The sequence below is a fragment of the Lissotriton vulgaris genome, chromosome 2_1 (assembly GCF_964263255.1).
Source record: "Lissotriton vulgaris chromosome 2_1, aLisVul1.2, whole genome shotgun sequence".
Classification (NCBI taxonomy): domain Eukaryota; kingdom Metazoa; phylum Chordata; class Amphibia; order Caudata; family Salamandridae; genus Lissotriton; species Lissotriton vulgaris.
This window is the reverse complement of record NC_141687.1, coordinates 299,118,030-299,135,193: the sequence shown is the minus strand read 5'-3', so window position 1 is coordinate 299,135,193 and position 17,164 is coordinate 299,118,030. Positions and strand designations below refer to the sequence as shown.

The following is a 17,164-nucleotide window of genomic DNA, read 5'->3' as shown; positions in this document are numbered from 1 at the left end:
CATCACCAAGAATACCAATTCTAGGATTAGAGTTAACTGGAACAGATTATGTTAAACGTGGAATTTATCAAATAGAGTGAGCGGGAAAACCGAGGCCGCGAGCACCCCACGCTCTGCCTCTAGGAGCATGGAACACTCATCTGGGGCTGAGTAGCTATGGCAGGAGCCTTCTTAGTACAAATGTATTCCTCTGCAAAGAAAGCGAGATTTAGTCATAACTCCTATGTTTTCTACTTACAGAATTTCAGTCTGCGATGAAGACAAATTCCGCCACAATGAATTCATTGGGGAGACCAGAATTCCTCTGAAGAAGCTGAAGCCGAACCAAACAAAGACATTCAGCATCTGTCTAGAAAAACAGCTGCCAGTAAGTAGCAAAGTCTCTTTTTCATTTTAAAACGTTGCATAAAGGGCTGTTGTGTTCTTTTCAGAAAAAGATTTTACAGGGATTTGGAGCACAGAACTTTCCAGTTCTGAATTGGGGTTATTGGTGCTAACATTGCTCCATGGCACACTGATTCTGTGCATACAAAGAGTAACAGTAGTTTTCACATTCTTTAGTTACAAAGTATCACATATTTAATACAATCATAGTTCTAGCCAATTAGTCATCTTTAGCATCCAAATTCCCAAGCCTGTATTACCTCTTTGAGTTGAAAGTTGAGATACCAGCGCGCTTCAATGATCCTAACCGCAGCGGTAAGGCATTCAATAGATGCAGCCTCAACGTCACTGATTTAGAGAAGGATGGTAATGTATAATCTTGTGAAAAGCAATAGTGATGTCATTTTCACCATTCATTTTCACAGAAGGATTCTCCATTAGAGTAATTATGATGACTTCACAGCAGCATGACAGTGGTCATTCCTGATGAAGTTTACATTTATGGGAGAAATTATGCAACTTTTGAGAGGGTTAACATAGCATCCCTCAATTTTATATATATATCAGGCCAGTATATCTTTATACATCTAGAACATACACAGGGGCCAGCCTGGGCAGATGTTGTAAGACATTATTTTCTGAATGGCATTCACACCCTGTGATGATCCGGTCATGTGTGACATGGGTCTTATGTTTCAGGGTGAAAATAATGAGATGACGGTCTGAAATAGTCTTTATGAGTGTCGCACTTGCTTCAGAAGTGTGCATCCTTATGTCAGTCTTAGACTGGAATTGTCCACCCAAGATTTAAGAACTGTCATTTTCGTTTGGAATGGCGAAAATGTAATGCAGGGTAGAATGGGAAAATTCTTGGATATTGTTTTAAAAGTTCATAATACATGCAATTGTTAACATTTTATTTTGTTCTAAATATTACGTGGTACTTTTTATTTAAATGTGCAACATTTTTTGGGCAATTAGAATACAAGGGTACTTTTATTGTACATTTTTTTAAAAAAGGTTAGTTGATTTACAATAATTTTGACTTGCAACCACATAAAAGTAGGCTGGTTAGACAGATGGCTGCACACCATGAATGGGATGGATGAAATTGTCAGAGAACAAGGTAGGCAAAAATAACTGGACAAAACTACAGAACACAAAACAAAGGATGCTCAGTGTGAAAAATACAGTAACGATGGGCAGACTAAGGCAGGCTAACTGAGATGGGGAAGTTTGCAACAGACAATTCAAATTCGGCTAAATGAGATGAACACAATTTACAGAAAGATATGACAGAACTACCCAAGAGAGCTAAATGTAGCTTTAAAAAGGTGGACCAAAATGCAGGAGCCAGACCAAGGTGAGCTTAGTGAGGTACAGTTTCATTAGATAGATTAGAGATATCTTCATGGCATAGATGAATCTAGAGTACATATTCGAGGTAGACTGAGTGACTTGGACAAATTATGGTAGTCAAATTAAAATAGTCTGATAGTAATGGTCAAAACTACAGCAGACAGAACAAAGCAGGCTCAACCACTCACAAATACAACACTATACACATGTGTTGCTTACTACATATATATGAAAACATGTAATAGTGCTCTATAGGTCCACAGATGTGAGGCAAGCCTAAAGTCACACTCTGTATATACATAAAAGAAGAGAACGTATTAGCCATAAAGTATCCCTCCTTCTTGTCCTTTAATAAGGACTCAAATGGCTATGCCATACTCATGTCAACAAGGTCCCTGCTTGGCCCATTCACCTACATAACCATCATACATGCCTGCATATTGCTAAATGACTTGTTCACCAAGCCTTTAAACTCCAGCCTCGGAGTTTCTCGAAAACCGCACTGAACGTGCATCGCGCAATTCTAGCTAGGTATCGGTCAGCGAGACCGCATACCTATCCACATGTCGGATACTCGTGGAACCATTTCCTGGTTCCACTCTCTCATAGATCTGCTACAGAGAGATTGCTTATCAGCTGAGGACTAGTAGAAGAGGACCTGTAGAAATGATTAACTAACTGAAATTAAGTAAAGAAATACAAAAACAAAACAAAAAATTGGTTACTATCTGGACATTTCAAAACAACTTCCAGATTGGAGTACTAGATGCTGAGAAGAGAAGCCGCCTAAACCCTAAAGTGGGGGATACCCGTGGGATGCTGACCAGTTCTGCCCTCCTGCGTAATGGATATTGAGATTATGGGAAAGGCTGTTTCAAAGATTCAAATAATTCAAAAATGGGGAGAGGGGTGGAACTACATCTTGCAATACTCACTGAATGGTGGGCATTGTTTTAGCTCAAAAAACAAAAATACTTTTTTTAATGAAAAAAGGCTCATGTGACCAAACGCATGGTAACTATGGGCTAGGTTGTAAATTGTCCCCAAGGAATATTGTCATTTAAGCCAACCACATGAGTGTTCAGTTTGAAAACCCGACGCTGTTCTCTTTCCAGAAATCTTCTTTCACAATTTGTGGTCTTGGCTAAATGCTCGAGGACCAACCGTTAGTCTCTGTGTGTCCCTTCTCAATGAAGTGTGCCACCATCTTTGTTGTGTTTCTCTCACATCTGAGATTGCCCCGGTGTCCTGCAATCCTTGTCTTGACTTTACGTGTGTTCATGCCTATCTAACAAAGATCATACGGGCGTGTGATCATATAATCATGTGGTATTGCAATTTGTGAATTGTCTCAATTCCCACTGTATGTTGTTACCCAGATTTACCATTTTTGTGGTTTTAGTCAGGGGGCAGGCATTACATCTTCTACATGGGGAGTGCCCCACTACTTGTGGGAGGGCCCGTGGTGTCGGCTTGCTCCCACCTGCATGCTTCAATGGTCTCATGTTGACTAGTGAGTGCCTGAGGCTTCTTCTTTTGTAAAAATATTGGTTTGGGTAGGATAAGGTTGCCACTGTTCAGAATCTTCGAATTATTTTTGATTACTTTGCTGACCTTATCAGATGTGACATGTTTATTGTTGTGACACAGATCATATGATCTTCTACCTTTCTCTGCGGGTTGTGATCCAAGAGAGCATCTCTGTTATTATTCCACGCCCGTTCATAGCTTTCTGAACCATTTTATCCGGATACCTACTGACCTTGAATTTAGTGGCCAGGCTAGCTGCCTGTGCCTTGTGGTCCTGAACATCAGTACAGCTACACCTTAGTCTTAAAAACTGTCTCCCTCAAGAGGCGGATATGGATGCTTCACATTTTGCTTCCTCCCACCAGAGCATACAGCATGGGGCAATGAGTCATTTCACTTGAGCTGATGGCTGGCTTTAATTTTTGTGACTGCGTATATTGGGGGCGGGTTAGTTAACCCTATTTATCCATTGTTCTTTTTAAGTTATTTCCATTTTGCTTCTTCCCACCAGTTCAAAAAGCACGGGGCAATAGGTCCCTTCACTTCAGTCCTTGGCTGGCTTCATTCTAAGTGGTTGTATTGTGCTGATCCACTCAAAAGAAATCCATGAGGTTTAGAAGTTTGAAGTTACTTGTATTCACCAATGGTTGGTAGAAGCTATGTGTATTCGGATACACCCACAAACTACCATAACACTCAATGCTTTTATTCATACCCACAACATTGACTCATCATCATAAACCAGCTTTGCCATATTTATTTAGCACAAACCATTAGAGTAGCTACAGTGAACATGGAAAAGTTGACATTGAAGCCACACCTCCCAATGTTTATGAAGGAGCCTTCACACCCTTGCATCTGACTGAAGAGGAACATCCAGAAGTGAAGCTTTGACAAAAAACGTTTCAAGCAGTTACTGCGGGACTATAGCCCTGTGCAAGACTTTTCCAGCAGTTGCATCCGACTCAGGAAGGACATCTAGTAACAACTTGCTGTACTGCAGTGTTATATCTTCCTATCTTATCACAATGTCGTTATCCTCATTGCTTAGATCTTTTTCCTGTATTTGGTAAGCATGCATGAGCGTATTTTTTTCTCATGCTTACATGATATGTTATTTCCATTCTTCCCTGCACCCCTCCCTCTTTCTACCAGTTGGTATTTCCTTGCCATTCCTCTAGAGCTTGCCATAGAATATTGACGGTTTGAATTCTACTCTGTCATCTGTGGGAGTGAGGACTGGTATGGGGGAGAGAGGAGAAGCCTGAATAAACTGGATTTATATTTATATTGCACGGTTTCTTAATTTCAACACTGGCGACGATCTGTGAAAGGAGACAGAAGTCACAGTTTCCTCCCCTTCTGTTTATCCTCTGCCTCAAGCAAGAACTGTTCCTGATTATACTTCACCGACCTCACGCTCTGCGGCCTACTGAATTAAGAGACTGTACCAGAGATCCTTGAACATTTATCGCCAACTTCATTTCTGCATCACCCACAGCGACGCGTATCTTACCCTCCATACCACTGATCTAAGTGCTGTTTCCCTCCAGAGCCTTTTCCGTTGCTTCTTGCAGGCACCTCTGTGTCTCATGACACATTCTGTGGTTCCCTTCCAGTCTGCCACTTCCTTTCGGTCAGATCAATGTAGGAGCAGATGTAGGGTGACCAGAATTTTAAAGCCAAAAATCGGGACATTTAAGAAAAATAGAAGAAGGACTACAATTATACTTCAAGCTAGCAGACTGAATGACAGCGCTCCTCAGCAGAAAATCACAGAACAGGCAGTTAGAATATACATAAATGCATTTTTTTTAATCCAGTAGCTGGCCTGTTAATTAAATTGCTTTCTCGAACCAACTGACAACTATGCCTACTTTGTAAAACATCAAAAAGCACATCCCCCCGTTTTCAGTCGACCCTCTGTAAAAACCGGGACAGGAGCTAAATTTTCTGAAATCTGCCGGGACAGCTGGTGAAAAACGGGGATCGCCTGGGCAAATGTGGGACCCCTGGTCACCCTAAGCAGATGTCCTTGTTCCTCCCCTGGGCTTGCCTTTGCTGGTGCTTAGCATGGTGGTGCAAAGCTTCGTAAGGAGAACCTGGGCATAGCCGTACCTCTGCTCTGGACCTGCGGCGAAGACATCGGTGTGTGGAGGACCTCCCCTGGGCATGCCTTTTCTGGCAGTTAGAAGGCCTTTGACGATATTTGTGGACCTTCACCTCTGCCTTGCGACAAGCTTTCATCGAGCAGTCCTTTTGGGGCCAGAGGGCAAATCCTGGCATGTCATTTTGCAGCTCTGGTACGAGTTTCTACAGTGACACGCACACCTCTTATGATATTTATTTAACTGCGAAGTTGCCTACAGTCCTTTTTGGTCCTCTAAAGGCAGTGTTTGGCAGTTCTTTTTCAGTTTTTTGTAGGCAAATTACTGCATTCTCTCTTGATTCTCTTTTAATGGTACGGGGACACACACACCTCTACCTGATTTACAGTGTGCTCTGCTTAAAACCCGTGACATACACCTTTAATTTTACATGTTCACAGTGTGCTCTGTTTGGTGGCACGCACACCAGGGGCCTCATTTATGAGAAATTACGCATTGCTGCATGAAAGCAGCGATGCGTCACTTCTCAGTGCGCACTCCTTGCGACATTCCTGATGCATCATATTTAATGTATGACGCATCATGTCGCAAGGAGTTATAGATACGTCAGTATTTCTGATGTATCTGTATGGCGCAAAAGTGACGCATTGCTGGATTGTGTCATAAAAGTGACGCAACTCCAGCAATGCGTCCTTTCACATGGGGCAAGCTCCATGTGAAAGGGCCTGCGTCAGTCTTATGCCTGCTGTGAGGCAGGCGCAAGATTTTGACACAACAGCGTCCTAAAGGTGACGCAGTGAAATTACATAGATTTCACTGCGTCACTTCGACGACCCTTCCTTGCGTCAATACGCCCCCCTTGCAGACATTATACCTGGCGCAGGTATAATGTGGCGCAGGGGTTTACAAAGTGACGCATCTACCTAGATGCGTCACTTTGTAAATATGGCGCAACAAGGCGCAGTTTTTACGCCACTGGTGGTTCACAAAAAGTGACGCACCGACGGTGTAAAAGTGACGCACAGCCTCATAAATGAGGCCCCTGGAGTTGAAGGATCCCCTCTCCTCCAGTTGCAGTGACATGCTCACATCTGCAGTCCTTTATTAGCGTGTGTCCGGTGTGTAAAGCTGCACACTTATTGTATAAATATCTCAAACTTGAACATTTGTCAATTTAGTGCTCTGCATGCCCCTATTTTTGTACCTTGAGTTTCTCCCTATATAGTATTCCTAGAATCCTAAGTTACATATGGATTTATGCATCGTGAAGTACCGTATTAAACTCTTCCGCTATTGCAATTCATTCATCATATTATTATATATTAATCTGCTACAAGCATATTTGTCTTATCGTTATCTGACTTTTTATATATATTTTTCGCATTACTTGATTACGATTTTTTTACTTTGTTGATACAACGGAACTATTTGTACATTTTCTCTTGTCTCTAAGTGCTCCGTTGTATCAAAATAGCAGTCGCAAGTATGTCACAATCTGCACTGTACTTGAATGAGTTAGGCGAGCCTAATATACCATGGAAAGAATGGGAAAATATATTTGAGTCTTAATTAATAGCAATACTTAATAGCAATTGGGGGTGAACATTTCAGCTCAACAAGGAAACAACACACAATACTCCACAATCTGGGTACACATGGATTTTTTTTCAACTTTACCTGAATTGGAAATATCGTCTGATGGTCGTGATGCAGATGAGGAAGAAGTTGATGCCTAGAAAGTCACACTAATGAAATTACAGAAAAATGCTGGAGGCAAAATTAACATAGTACTGGAACATCACAAGTTTTTCAGTAGGTCCCAAGGCAAAGAAGGAAAATGTAACCAATTATGTAGCGGTACTCAGAGGGTTAACCAAGTTATGTGACTTTAAGGAATTGAATGATTCCCTCATAAGAGACCAGCTAAAGCGTTGCACTAATAACAACAAAATACAAGAAAGGTTATTGTAAAAACAACCCGACCTTCAGGAGGCTATCGAAATATCGACGTCTATTGAACACTCAGCCATGTGCTTAAAGGAAATCAATACCGGGGGCTAATGAGCAAATTTCTGAAGTATAAAACCTAGGACCGGAGTCTACCATATGGAAAGTGAAGAGTGACATGTTTTCTTCTCAGACGGGGGATTTGGAATTTAGCAAACTTAAGTGCTTTCCTCGTGGAAGTACTAACCATCTAGCTAATCACCCTAGTTGTCAAGAGAGGACATTTGGCAAGAGTTTGCAGAAATATCTCTAAAGAAATAAAGGGAGTGAACATGTTTTACCAGAAGAGAAAACTCTGAAGTCAAGAAGATAGGTAAAAGTGTAGAACACGATCCAGGGGAAACAGACGTAAGATTACATCGCCAAAGCCAAATACAAGACCTACTACGACCTCAAACAAGGTATTAAACCACCACCACGGGTGGTGGGGGACTGGATATATACTGAGAAGCCCATTGGTAAATGCAGTGATTCCAAGTTCTCCAACCCTATGCAGTGTGTGGCTGTCAAACATACTGTGGCAATCATGGATAATGGGCAAAACTGGAGCATGGACAGGTTAGCCAAATACAACCCACTTAGTAACAACGTAACCAAGGATGTTCTTCCCTCGTCCATTCCACACATAACCCTGCATCCAGATTTCCCATAAGGCCAAAGAATCTGCAATATCCCCAAATCACACAGAGACTATGACATGAACAAATGAATTTATAAGTGTGTCTGTTTATATTCACTTCCCTCTCCTTTCTTGTAATTGTTCCTCCGAGGGAAGATGTGTTGTGTCTTCCTATCTTATCACAATGTCGTTATCCTCATTGCTTAGATCTTTTTCCTGTATTTGTTATGCATACATGAGTCAGACTTTTTCTCTCACGTTTACATGTGTTATTTCCGTTCTTCCCTGCACCCCTCCCTCTTTCTACCAGTTGATATTTTTTTACCGTTCCTCTAGAGCATGTTATAGGATGTTGACGGTGGGGATTCCTCTCTGTCATCTGTGGGAGTGAGGACTGGTATGGTGGAGAGAGGAGACGCTTCAATAAACTGGATTAATATTTATCTTGAATGGATCCTTAATATCAACATTAAGCTTTGTAAAAGATGGTTTGTGCATTTGCATCTGACTCTAGATGGGCATCTAGTAGAAACTTGCAGCACTACATCTTTGTAAAAGACTTTTCTAGCTGTTGTATCTGACCAGTGCTCAATTTGTAAAGAAATGAGTGCTCTGCTCAGAAGCCTGTGGCTGGTGCAATTAAATATTGGAGCACCAAATACCAAGGCTGCGTAGTCCTAAATCCATCTGTTCCCTCTTTGCATCCACTACCAGACACTCCCTGACCCTTTATCTCACTCTTGCAGGTTCCTGCTTTCTCTCTTTGTTACTGTTTTTTCATTGTTCTCTTCCTCCGTATTTGTGCTCTGTTTGTTTTTCCCTCTATTGCTCTTGAGAAATGTTGAAAAATAAGTGCCAGTCACCCCAAAAAAGGGCCAGGGGCCCCGCCTGCAAACACCGGCTCAAATTTGGTACTGTATCTGACGCAATAGGGATATCTAATAACAAGTTACTGTACTGCATCTTTGTAAAAGACAATTCAGGCAGTTGGATCTGACTTGAGAGAGACATCTAATTGCACCTTGTGCCACTGCATCTTTGAGAAGGGTCAGACCTGCTGGCTTTGCCAATGCTTGTTTCATATTTATACTCTATCAAGTGGAGTGTCCCGTTTGAAGACATGCTGAGAGCAAGAACAAACAACTCTGAAACCTCTGACTGTGAGACACAAGTAAATGAAATGTTCAGGAGATTTGAGGCTACACCGGGAAAGTTCTACGCAATGTGAAAAATAGAAGTATGGCAAAAAGGAGAGAAGAACCACTACCACTAATCACTAGAAGAAGGGAACTTAAAGAGGGGCATTCACGAGAACCTGGAAAAGGCTAATATGTAATGACACCTTGAGAGAAACCACATCAGAATATCCAAAGATCATATACAGGAAAGTAGCCTCTTTATGAGACATAATGGCCCAAAGTCATCTACTGGTGGTAAGAATACCACATAAATCCTGGCTCCACCAACCAGGCTTCTGCAAATGTGTTAAATGTAAAGTAAGTGAACATGAAGTAAATATAATAGCATATAAACTGCATAATGGAAGAGAACAAAAAATCATGGAACACATCACTTGGGACTATGTAGTTCATGTATTGCAGAGAACATGTGGAAAATCATATGTGGGGCGCACGACTAATAAAGTTAAATTGAGAATCCACAACACCTACGAACAATAACAAATTAGGGGGCAGATTTATGAGGCCCTTGCGCTTCTTTGCGCTGCAATTGTGTCACTTTATTTGACGCAACGGCGGCGCAAACAAAGCACCCTATTTACAACGTGACGCATCTAGGAGATGCGTCACGTTGTAAAGCCCTGCGCCATAAGGAGGCGTTCCTGCGCAGGGGGGGGCGTTCCTGCACAGGAACGCCTCCTAAAAGTGGCTGAGTGAAATCTATGAGATTTCACTCAGTCACTTTCAGGCCAATGCTGCGTCAAAACCCTGCGCCTGCTTGAAGCAGGCGTAGGTCTTGATGCAGCATTGTGAAGATGGGGCACCCCCGAACCTTGCTGGAGCTGCGTCGCGCTTGCGACGCAACTCCAGCAATACGCCACCTTTACGGCACAGATGCGTCACGCATCTGTGCCGTTTTTGCCCCATGGTGCGCTGCGTTGTAAATGCGGCGCACCATGGGTGGCGGAGCTGTGGCGCACTGTGGCGCACATTAACTGGCGCATCCCTGGGGATGCGCCAGTTAACATAAATCTGCCCCCTCGATTTTTCTTAGCCCATTGCAAAACACTTCTGGGATTAACATGAGGGAAATTCACAAGAACTGACATCTTTCGGTGTGAAACATGAAAAGGTTGGAGAACGAGGGGATAATATAGAATTGATCGTCAGAAGGATGGAATCAAGAGAGGCCCCCTCGGATATAGCCTGAATGCAGAACTATATATTCATCTTTAATTGATTCTTGTGTGTGCACTGATTATTAATAATTGTACATTTATAGGATGTTAAGCTTTCCATGTGTATTCTTATTTCTCTTTATCCCCCCCCCTTCTTATGATGACTGCAATCTCCTTGAAACATTATGCAACATTTACTGAAAATGTATTGAGAGCTCTGAATGAGATTTTATGAACTTGAACTCCTCTTTCTTTGGGACACATGAAAAGTACATTTCCTTGCAGTGGCACTTTCTTTCGTGATTATTACTAGCACTTTTTAGGCTTCATGGGATGTGGGCAATACATTGTAGAGGAAGTGCACTTTATCAGCGTTGGTACTTTAACAAACACTTTATCATCACTGATACTCTATTCCCTAATCATTAGACTAAAAAGACCAGGTGGGGATTGATTAATAGAAATTGAGACCTTTTTGGATAATGGAAACTCTCCCCTGGTCCTATCTCTAGAGGGTGCTACATAGTTAAAGCATATGATAGCACTTTACTTCTATTGTATGCGGATGATCTTAGCACTTCACTGGCACTTTATTAGCATTAACACTTTATATTTCAAATATATATTTAGTGATAATGTTATCACATTATGTTGAACTCTAAATTGTACTTACACTTAGAGGGGTATACACTAGTTTCTCTCCTCCCTTAATGTTACAGAGTGGTTTCATGGAGGTGTATCATTTGAAAAGTTGTTAATTGTACTCCTATAACAATGGACCAACAATATCCACTATATACAACACATGTATATATATTTTCTTGTATCCTGGTATTGAAATATCACCCCTTAATTGAAAAAAAAAATCTATCTATGGTGCTCTCTCATATTGATATATGTATTAATCTTAAATATGAATGTGACATATTGCCTTTCTCTCCAGTAAACAGTGTCCTTGCTCCAATATCTCTCTTTCCTTGCCTCATCACTCACCTTTTTGCTACTTTAATCAGTCCTTAAAAAGTAGTAAATGTCTGTCAAAAGTCTTGCTTCTTAGCATGCCACAAGTGTAAAGTTCCTTGCTTCCGCTGTTACGATGCTTCACTAGTAGAAATAGGATTATTGTTGTACTTTATGGTAAAAGGGATATGATCATATGTGATCTAAACAATACATCTTAAACAACTGTCTAACATTCAATGCGACTCTATGATAAATAATGGTGCCATGCTTGTAAATTAGCAAAATTGAAGCCTGATGGCTCTAGTTGTTTTGTAAATTGAAACTAAAGATGAACTCAAACAAACATCATTATAAGGTTTGTCTTTCACACTAGGACTCTATGGTCCAGCAGACGGCGTAAACGCCGAAACGCATTGGACGTCTTTTCCCGCACTTGCACTTTGGTGATTACTGGATGTAAAACTAAAATAAAAAGAAATCGTACTTACTTTGATCATGTGCATGCTCTCTTCTCTATGTTAAGTTTTGAGGAGTTTTTGGAGGATACATATATATATATATTTCTAAGTTTGTAAATGCTGCCATCCTGAAGATTCCTACACAGACTCAAAGCAGGATCACAGCACTGGAAATATTGGGGAACCCATACAGTTAGGAATGTTTAGCTAATCACAAACAATCGCAATGCACTTTTCATCCTAAATGTATGTTTACATGTACCACAATAAAAGGTTGGAGTTAGTATTCTTTGTGGGGAGGAAGTTCCTAAATAGTCCTATGTATTTTATGGGTGTACGGAAATAGATTGCTACACTTTGAACACTGTTTTCTTCGCATGGCAAAATAAATTGAGGTGGGCCGGGTAACCCCAAACAGGCAGGTTGTCTGTCTTTGAATATTCCACAGGACTAAGACTGGATGGTGCAATTGGTCATTTGCTCAAGGTTTTTTGTAAATTCACAAAAATGAGTACAGCTACAAAAAATGAAGACGTAAACCTACAAAGCACGATCTGGTTGACTTATTCTTACAGACTGGGCTGTATGTAAAGTGTTCTTGAGGAAAGGCATACATTTGGGTTAAACCTCAGCCTGTAAGGACTCTCGACTCCAACAATAGTTATGTTGAAAACATAGTCATATTAAAAAAGAAAAGAAAAAAAGTACCCACATGGGGCATTTTTAAGGTCATAAAAAGAGTCTATATAGTTAGGGTCCAATTAAAAGTTTCTGCTATGTTTTTGTTCTACCGCATCTGCCAGGCTCCCTTGCAGGGTTCTCGTCCGCGTCTGCCAGGCTCCCTTGCAGGTTTCTCGTTTACGCAAAGGCGAGCAGCTCACTTTATCTGTTCCGGAAACCCTGACAGACAGCCCGTCTGTCAGAAGAGTGACGAGCAGAGGTGTGATTGTAATTGCTGCTCATTTCTCACTCGCCATTGGCTCTTTTCCAGTGCTGGGGACGGTAATTTGTAATTACCTCCTCGTTAGTCTTCCTCGCCACATTACTAACAAAGTGAGCTTCAGCTCCACACCAGAACCCTCCAAAGCAAAAGTCAGCCCCCCAGTGCTTAATTTGTAAAATTTGAAGTGCAGGTGCTCAACATTTTTTCAGAGGCCACACCCACTTGCTCCCTGGCTCCACCCACTTCCTCTACCTAATTACTCTATTGGCTCCGCCCACATCCTCAACTGGCACTGCTGAAAGTCTGATGTAATACCCAATCTGAATTTCAGCAAGGGAGCCTTCACGCAAGTAGGGATTTGATAGGAGGTCCCCTGCCCTATAAACCTTTTGAAAAAGACTAAATAAAAAGTGCATTTAAAGCACAATTTTAGAATAAGTTCGCTAAAACGACTAATGCATTTAAAAGGGACATGTGAAAAATGTGACCCACTACAAGGCGCTCCAGGGCCATAAATAACATTGGGAGTGCAAGAAGTGTGTCTCGCTGATCCGGACATCCTAACTTGTGGGCCAGTATCACTTGTGCATGGCATCCTGTAACATCGAACACAACACACGCACAACAACCCACACATACATACAAACATGCACAACGCATGGAATGTTGTTTTCAAGACTCCAGATTCATCGTGAGCAGCAGAACTTCACATGACTGACCTTCTAAGTGTGTATTCACACCTCACAGGTACAGGCCTGCCACTGTAATTCATCAATCATGGTACGCTGCCATTTCCACACTCGAGGCAGAAACCAGTAAGCACACAATAGGGACAGTACGCTTGGTGCACCCCTCCCGGTTCAGGACGGGGTCCAGAACCTTTAATAATCAAAAGATTGTTCCTCAGACAATTTACACACATAGGATTAGTGTGTGTCATGACAAAAATCAGACAGCTTGGATCACAGGAATGCAGGTCGGGCATGCAGAGCTGGCATGGTACACGGACAATCATGCAAATTACACTATATACTTTTATAGTAGGAGATCAGTGCCAGAATGATAACCATAGTCGTATACAATATGCACACTTGTATAAAGGGTCAATTTGTATGTCAGCTTCCACAGAATATGATATCATATGTTACACTGGTACTAATAAGGCAAAAACTTTCCAGAGACTGTTAGCATGTGTACACATGTCAAAATAAAAAAAATTCAGAAAATATACTGCATTACGCTGCAGCCTTTTTTTATGCATAATTTAGTCAACACTGCAGCATAATTGTGTCCTCCTGTGCTGCATAATTAATTCCAGTGGCCCCACAGCAAGCACCACATGTTAAAAGTGCTTGTGAATGAATCAGAGACTGAAGTTTGCGAACTTAGTTTGGTGTGTGTGCAAATCCTGCATTGCCAATCCCTGGTAAATTGCAGCTACTACTTCTGAAATAAGGCCAATGGAGGTACCTATGGGCGAGGCAGACTGGCCTCAAGGGCAGGGCCAGGCTTATCACTGGTGGTGCCCTGTGCATTAATGTTTGTTATTGCCCCCCAATGACCACCACTGCCATGGATTCCCTCACTACCACCCTTTAACAGTGCCCCTCAAGTCTCCATAACCACACTCACTCTCAGATGCATTTAATTTGATTTACAGCGCCACTCATACCAGTGTAGGGCGTTGTAGCACTTTACATCACGCACATTACTCAGAGACAATCGATATGTGTGTAAATCATAGTATAGAAAATGTTGCATAAGACTAAGGACTACAAGGTGTACGAGCTACATGACAACCATACTAGTAGGCCTAGGCCGTATAGTTTAATAGTGATTGATCTGGAGAAACACAAACTCAGAATTTAAAACGTAATACCATGGTTGGGGGTTCTCTTTAATAATCAGAATTGATTTCTGTGCAAAAGAACACTTTTTGCAACATTAGGTTAATCAAAGACTGGGGGGGAAAATATAACGCTCTAATTTATACCTTGCAGTTTGTATGCAACTCTTAGATGAAAGTTAATAGCTCACTGTTCTGTGTTAGGATTTTAACTTATAAACTGCAAGTAACAAAAGGATCTCTCTGACAAAAGCAGTAGCCCACTGACCTATTTACATTATGTACACTTTGTGATCTGCATGGTACATGTTCTTTGCAGCAGGCACGTTGACCCTCTGAGCTACCTTTCCATGAATCAAACCTTCCACTAGACAAAATGATCTCTCTCTAGGAAGAACATTAAACACCAGAGTCATTATGAAATTTTTATTGTTGACAAAAATTTATGGAGGCCAGGAAGGAGGCAGCAAGTGCTTATAAAACCTAAATATACTTGCAAACATAATGCCTCCACCCAAAGTCAGCCCCCGGTGCGGTCCCACCGATTGCACTGCCCTAGAGCTGGCCCTTCTCAAGGGTCCTGTGACCACAGTGACAGAGTCACTGTTGTTCTAGGTTGTGCTGCTTCATATGCTTGCAGGCAAGACTGCAGGTAACCTTCAGTATGGATTGTGATGAACAAACCTTGAAGGTTAACCCACACTTGCCACTGCTAGAGTCCACCTGCTGGTGCTAAAGACACCAGGGCTTCTAAGGTGTTGCGAAGCCTTCTAAGGTCTAGCATGTGATTGTGCTCTCGCAGGAGAGTGGTCTGGTGGACTGGTTATTAAGGCTGAACCTGGTTCCCCCCGTTTCAAATTCAGCAGCTCTGGCCATTGTGCCACACCCTCTCCCCCACCAAACACTATACTGCCCTAATGAGAAAAACTCACACTGTCTTCAACTACAACCCAATTGCTGGCTGCTATGAAGACCTGGATGCGGCTCAATTTAAATGACGCACTAGACAAGAGCAATATGCATCCTACAAAAAAAGCAACAACATCCTGGAAAAGCAAACACTTATAGGGAATGCAAAATTTAGCAAACCATGTGAAATGTAAGCAGGAACAACATGATTACCTTATTGCTTTTACACTCACTATTCAGAAATCAGTGAGTGCTTTTGCCTGAAAAGTTAAGGACACGACTACAGGGCCCTGAATGGACCCATGTCAATGTCCATTGCTTATATCCTTACAAAACGTAAGCAGCAGTATGGTAAAAAAGACCACATCCCTGGACGCAGAGCTGCAGTACACATTTTTTTTTCCAATCCACACATTGCAGTACCTCCAGGATTGGTGCACTAGTTGCAAGCCCATGGAAAACAAAGACAAGAAACCAAAAATAGCGCTTCACTGGCAAACGCTGTAAAAGTGGCGCTAATGTGTTTGGGTGTGAATAAAATCAATCTGGCCAGTTAGCTACCACTCTGTCTTACTTTAGTTAGTTATTTTTCCTATTTGTAACCTTTTATTTCAGATGCTGCACTTTGGAATTAAAATATCAGAAAAATACGACATTTCCAGTAAAAATGTTTCTTTTTAGATCCATTTCACTGGGGAGCAAATAAAAGAAAGGAGAGGAAAGAGAGTGAGAACCCCGACTTGAAGTCACGATTTTCTGCAAGAGAAGAACTGCTAGACAGAAAGAGATGGAAGAAGGAAAGAGTGGAGGGGGGGTGGGGGGGGGGGGGCAGCTGAAGCGCCAGAGCAGAAGTGAACAGGTTTTTTTCCGTCTCTGGGTGACTCACCCCTCTCAGTCATATGATATCAGTCTTCCGACGGCGACCTGGAGTAAAGAGGGCTGACCAAATCCATGTACAGTACTCCCGACCATCGCGCTGGTTACTCAGGTCTCGGGGCCAAAGGTATTCCAGTGCAGCTTTGGAGCACCGGCCCTGTCTGCTTTGTCCCGTCTGGCAAGCACACAGAGTTATTGTGCTCATCAAAAATTGCTGAAGGTATTCCAGGCTGCCCCGGGGCCCGAGCACTGCACGCCCCGCACCATTGGCATGATTGCTCGGGCCTGGGATGGCGCCAGACCTTTGACTCGGGTCAAGTGACCGTCACTGCGTCACAACGTACAAAAAAAAAACGGCATGAGCTTCGGGTTGTTTATTAGATAATAAACTTACTGCGGTCATCTCTCGGTGACTGGTGGCACTGCCTTTTTCAAGAGGCCTGCTGCACAGCTGAATAAAAGGGCCCACCATGACATCGCGCTAACTGCTGTTGCTACTCCTCCAATGCAGTGCGTGTGTGCGGGGGCGTGTCCGCCAGCCGTTGAAGAAAAAAATTTACGCACAGCATACGCTGCCCGCCTTGGCTCCTACCCCCATAGAACCAAATGCCGCCCAGTCAGTTGCCCGCCCATCTGTAACAAACCGAAAGCAAATATTTAAGGGATCTAATTATCGGGCTCACTGCGCTGTCTCAGCAGCGCTGCACGTCGTCATCAACAGTCTTCTTCTTCACCGAAGGACTGGAGACTCTCTCTCAGACAGTAATAGAGTGTGCGAACAAACTGCATGCAATAAGCCAGCAATT

The 17,164-nt window shown here is 42.3% G+C and overlaps 1 protein-coding gene across 1 annotated transcript in view; it reads left to right on the top strand.

Moving 5' to 3' along the window:
* DOC2B (double C2 domain beta) overlaps window positions 1-17,164 on the top strand; it is a 2,126,151-nt gene that overhangs the window by 1,580,671 nt on the left and 528,316 nt on the right. The window contains exon 5 of the mRNA XM_086958530.1: window positions 241-367. Coding sequence (XP_086814656.1) covers window positions 241-367 — 127 coding nt within the window. The remainder of the gene's footprint in view (window positions 1-240; window positions 368-17,164) is intronic.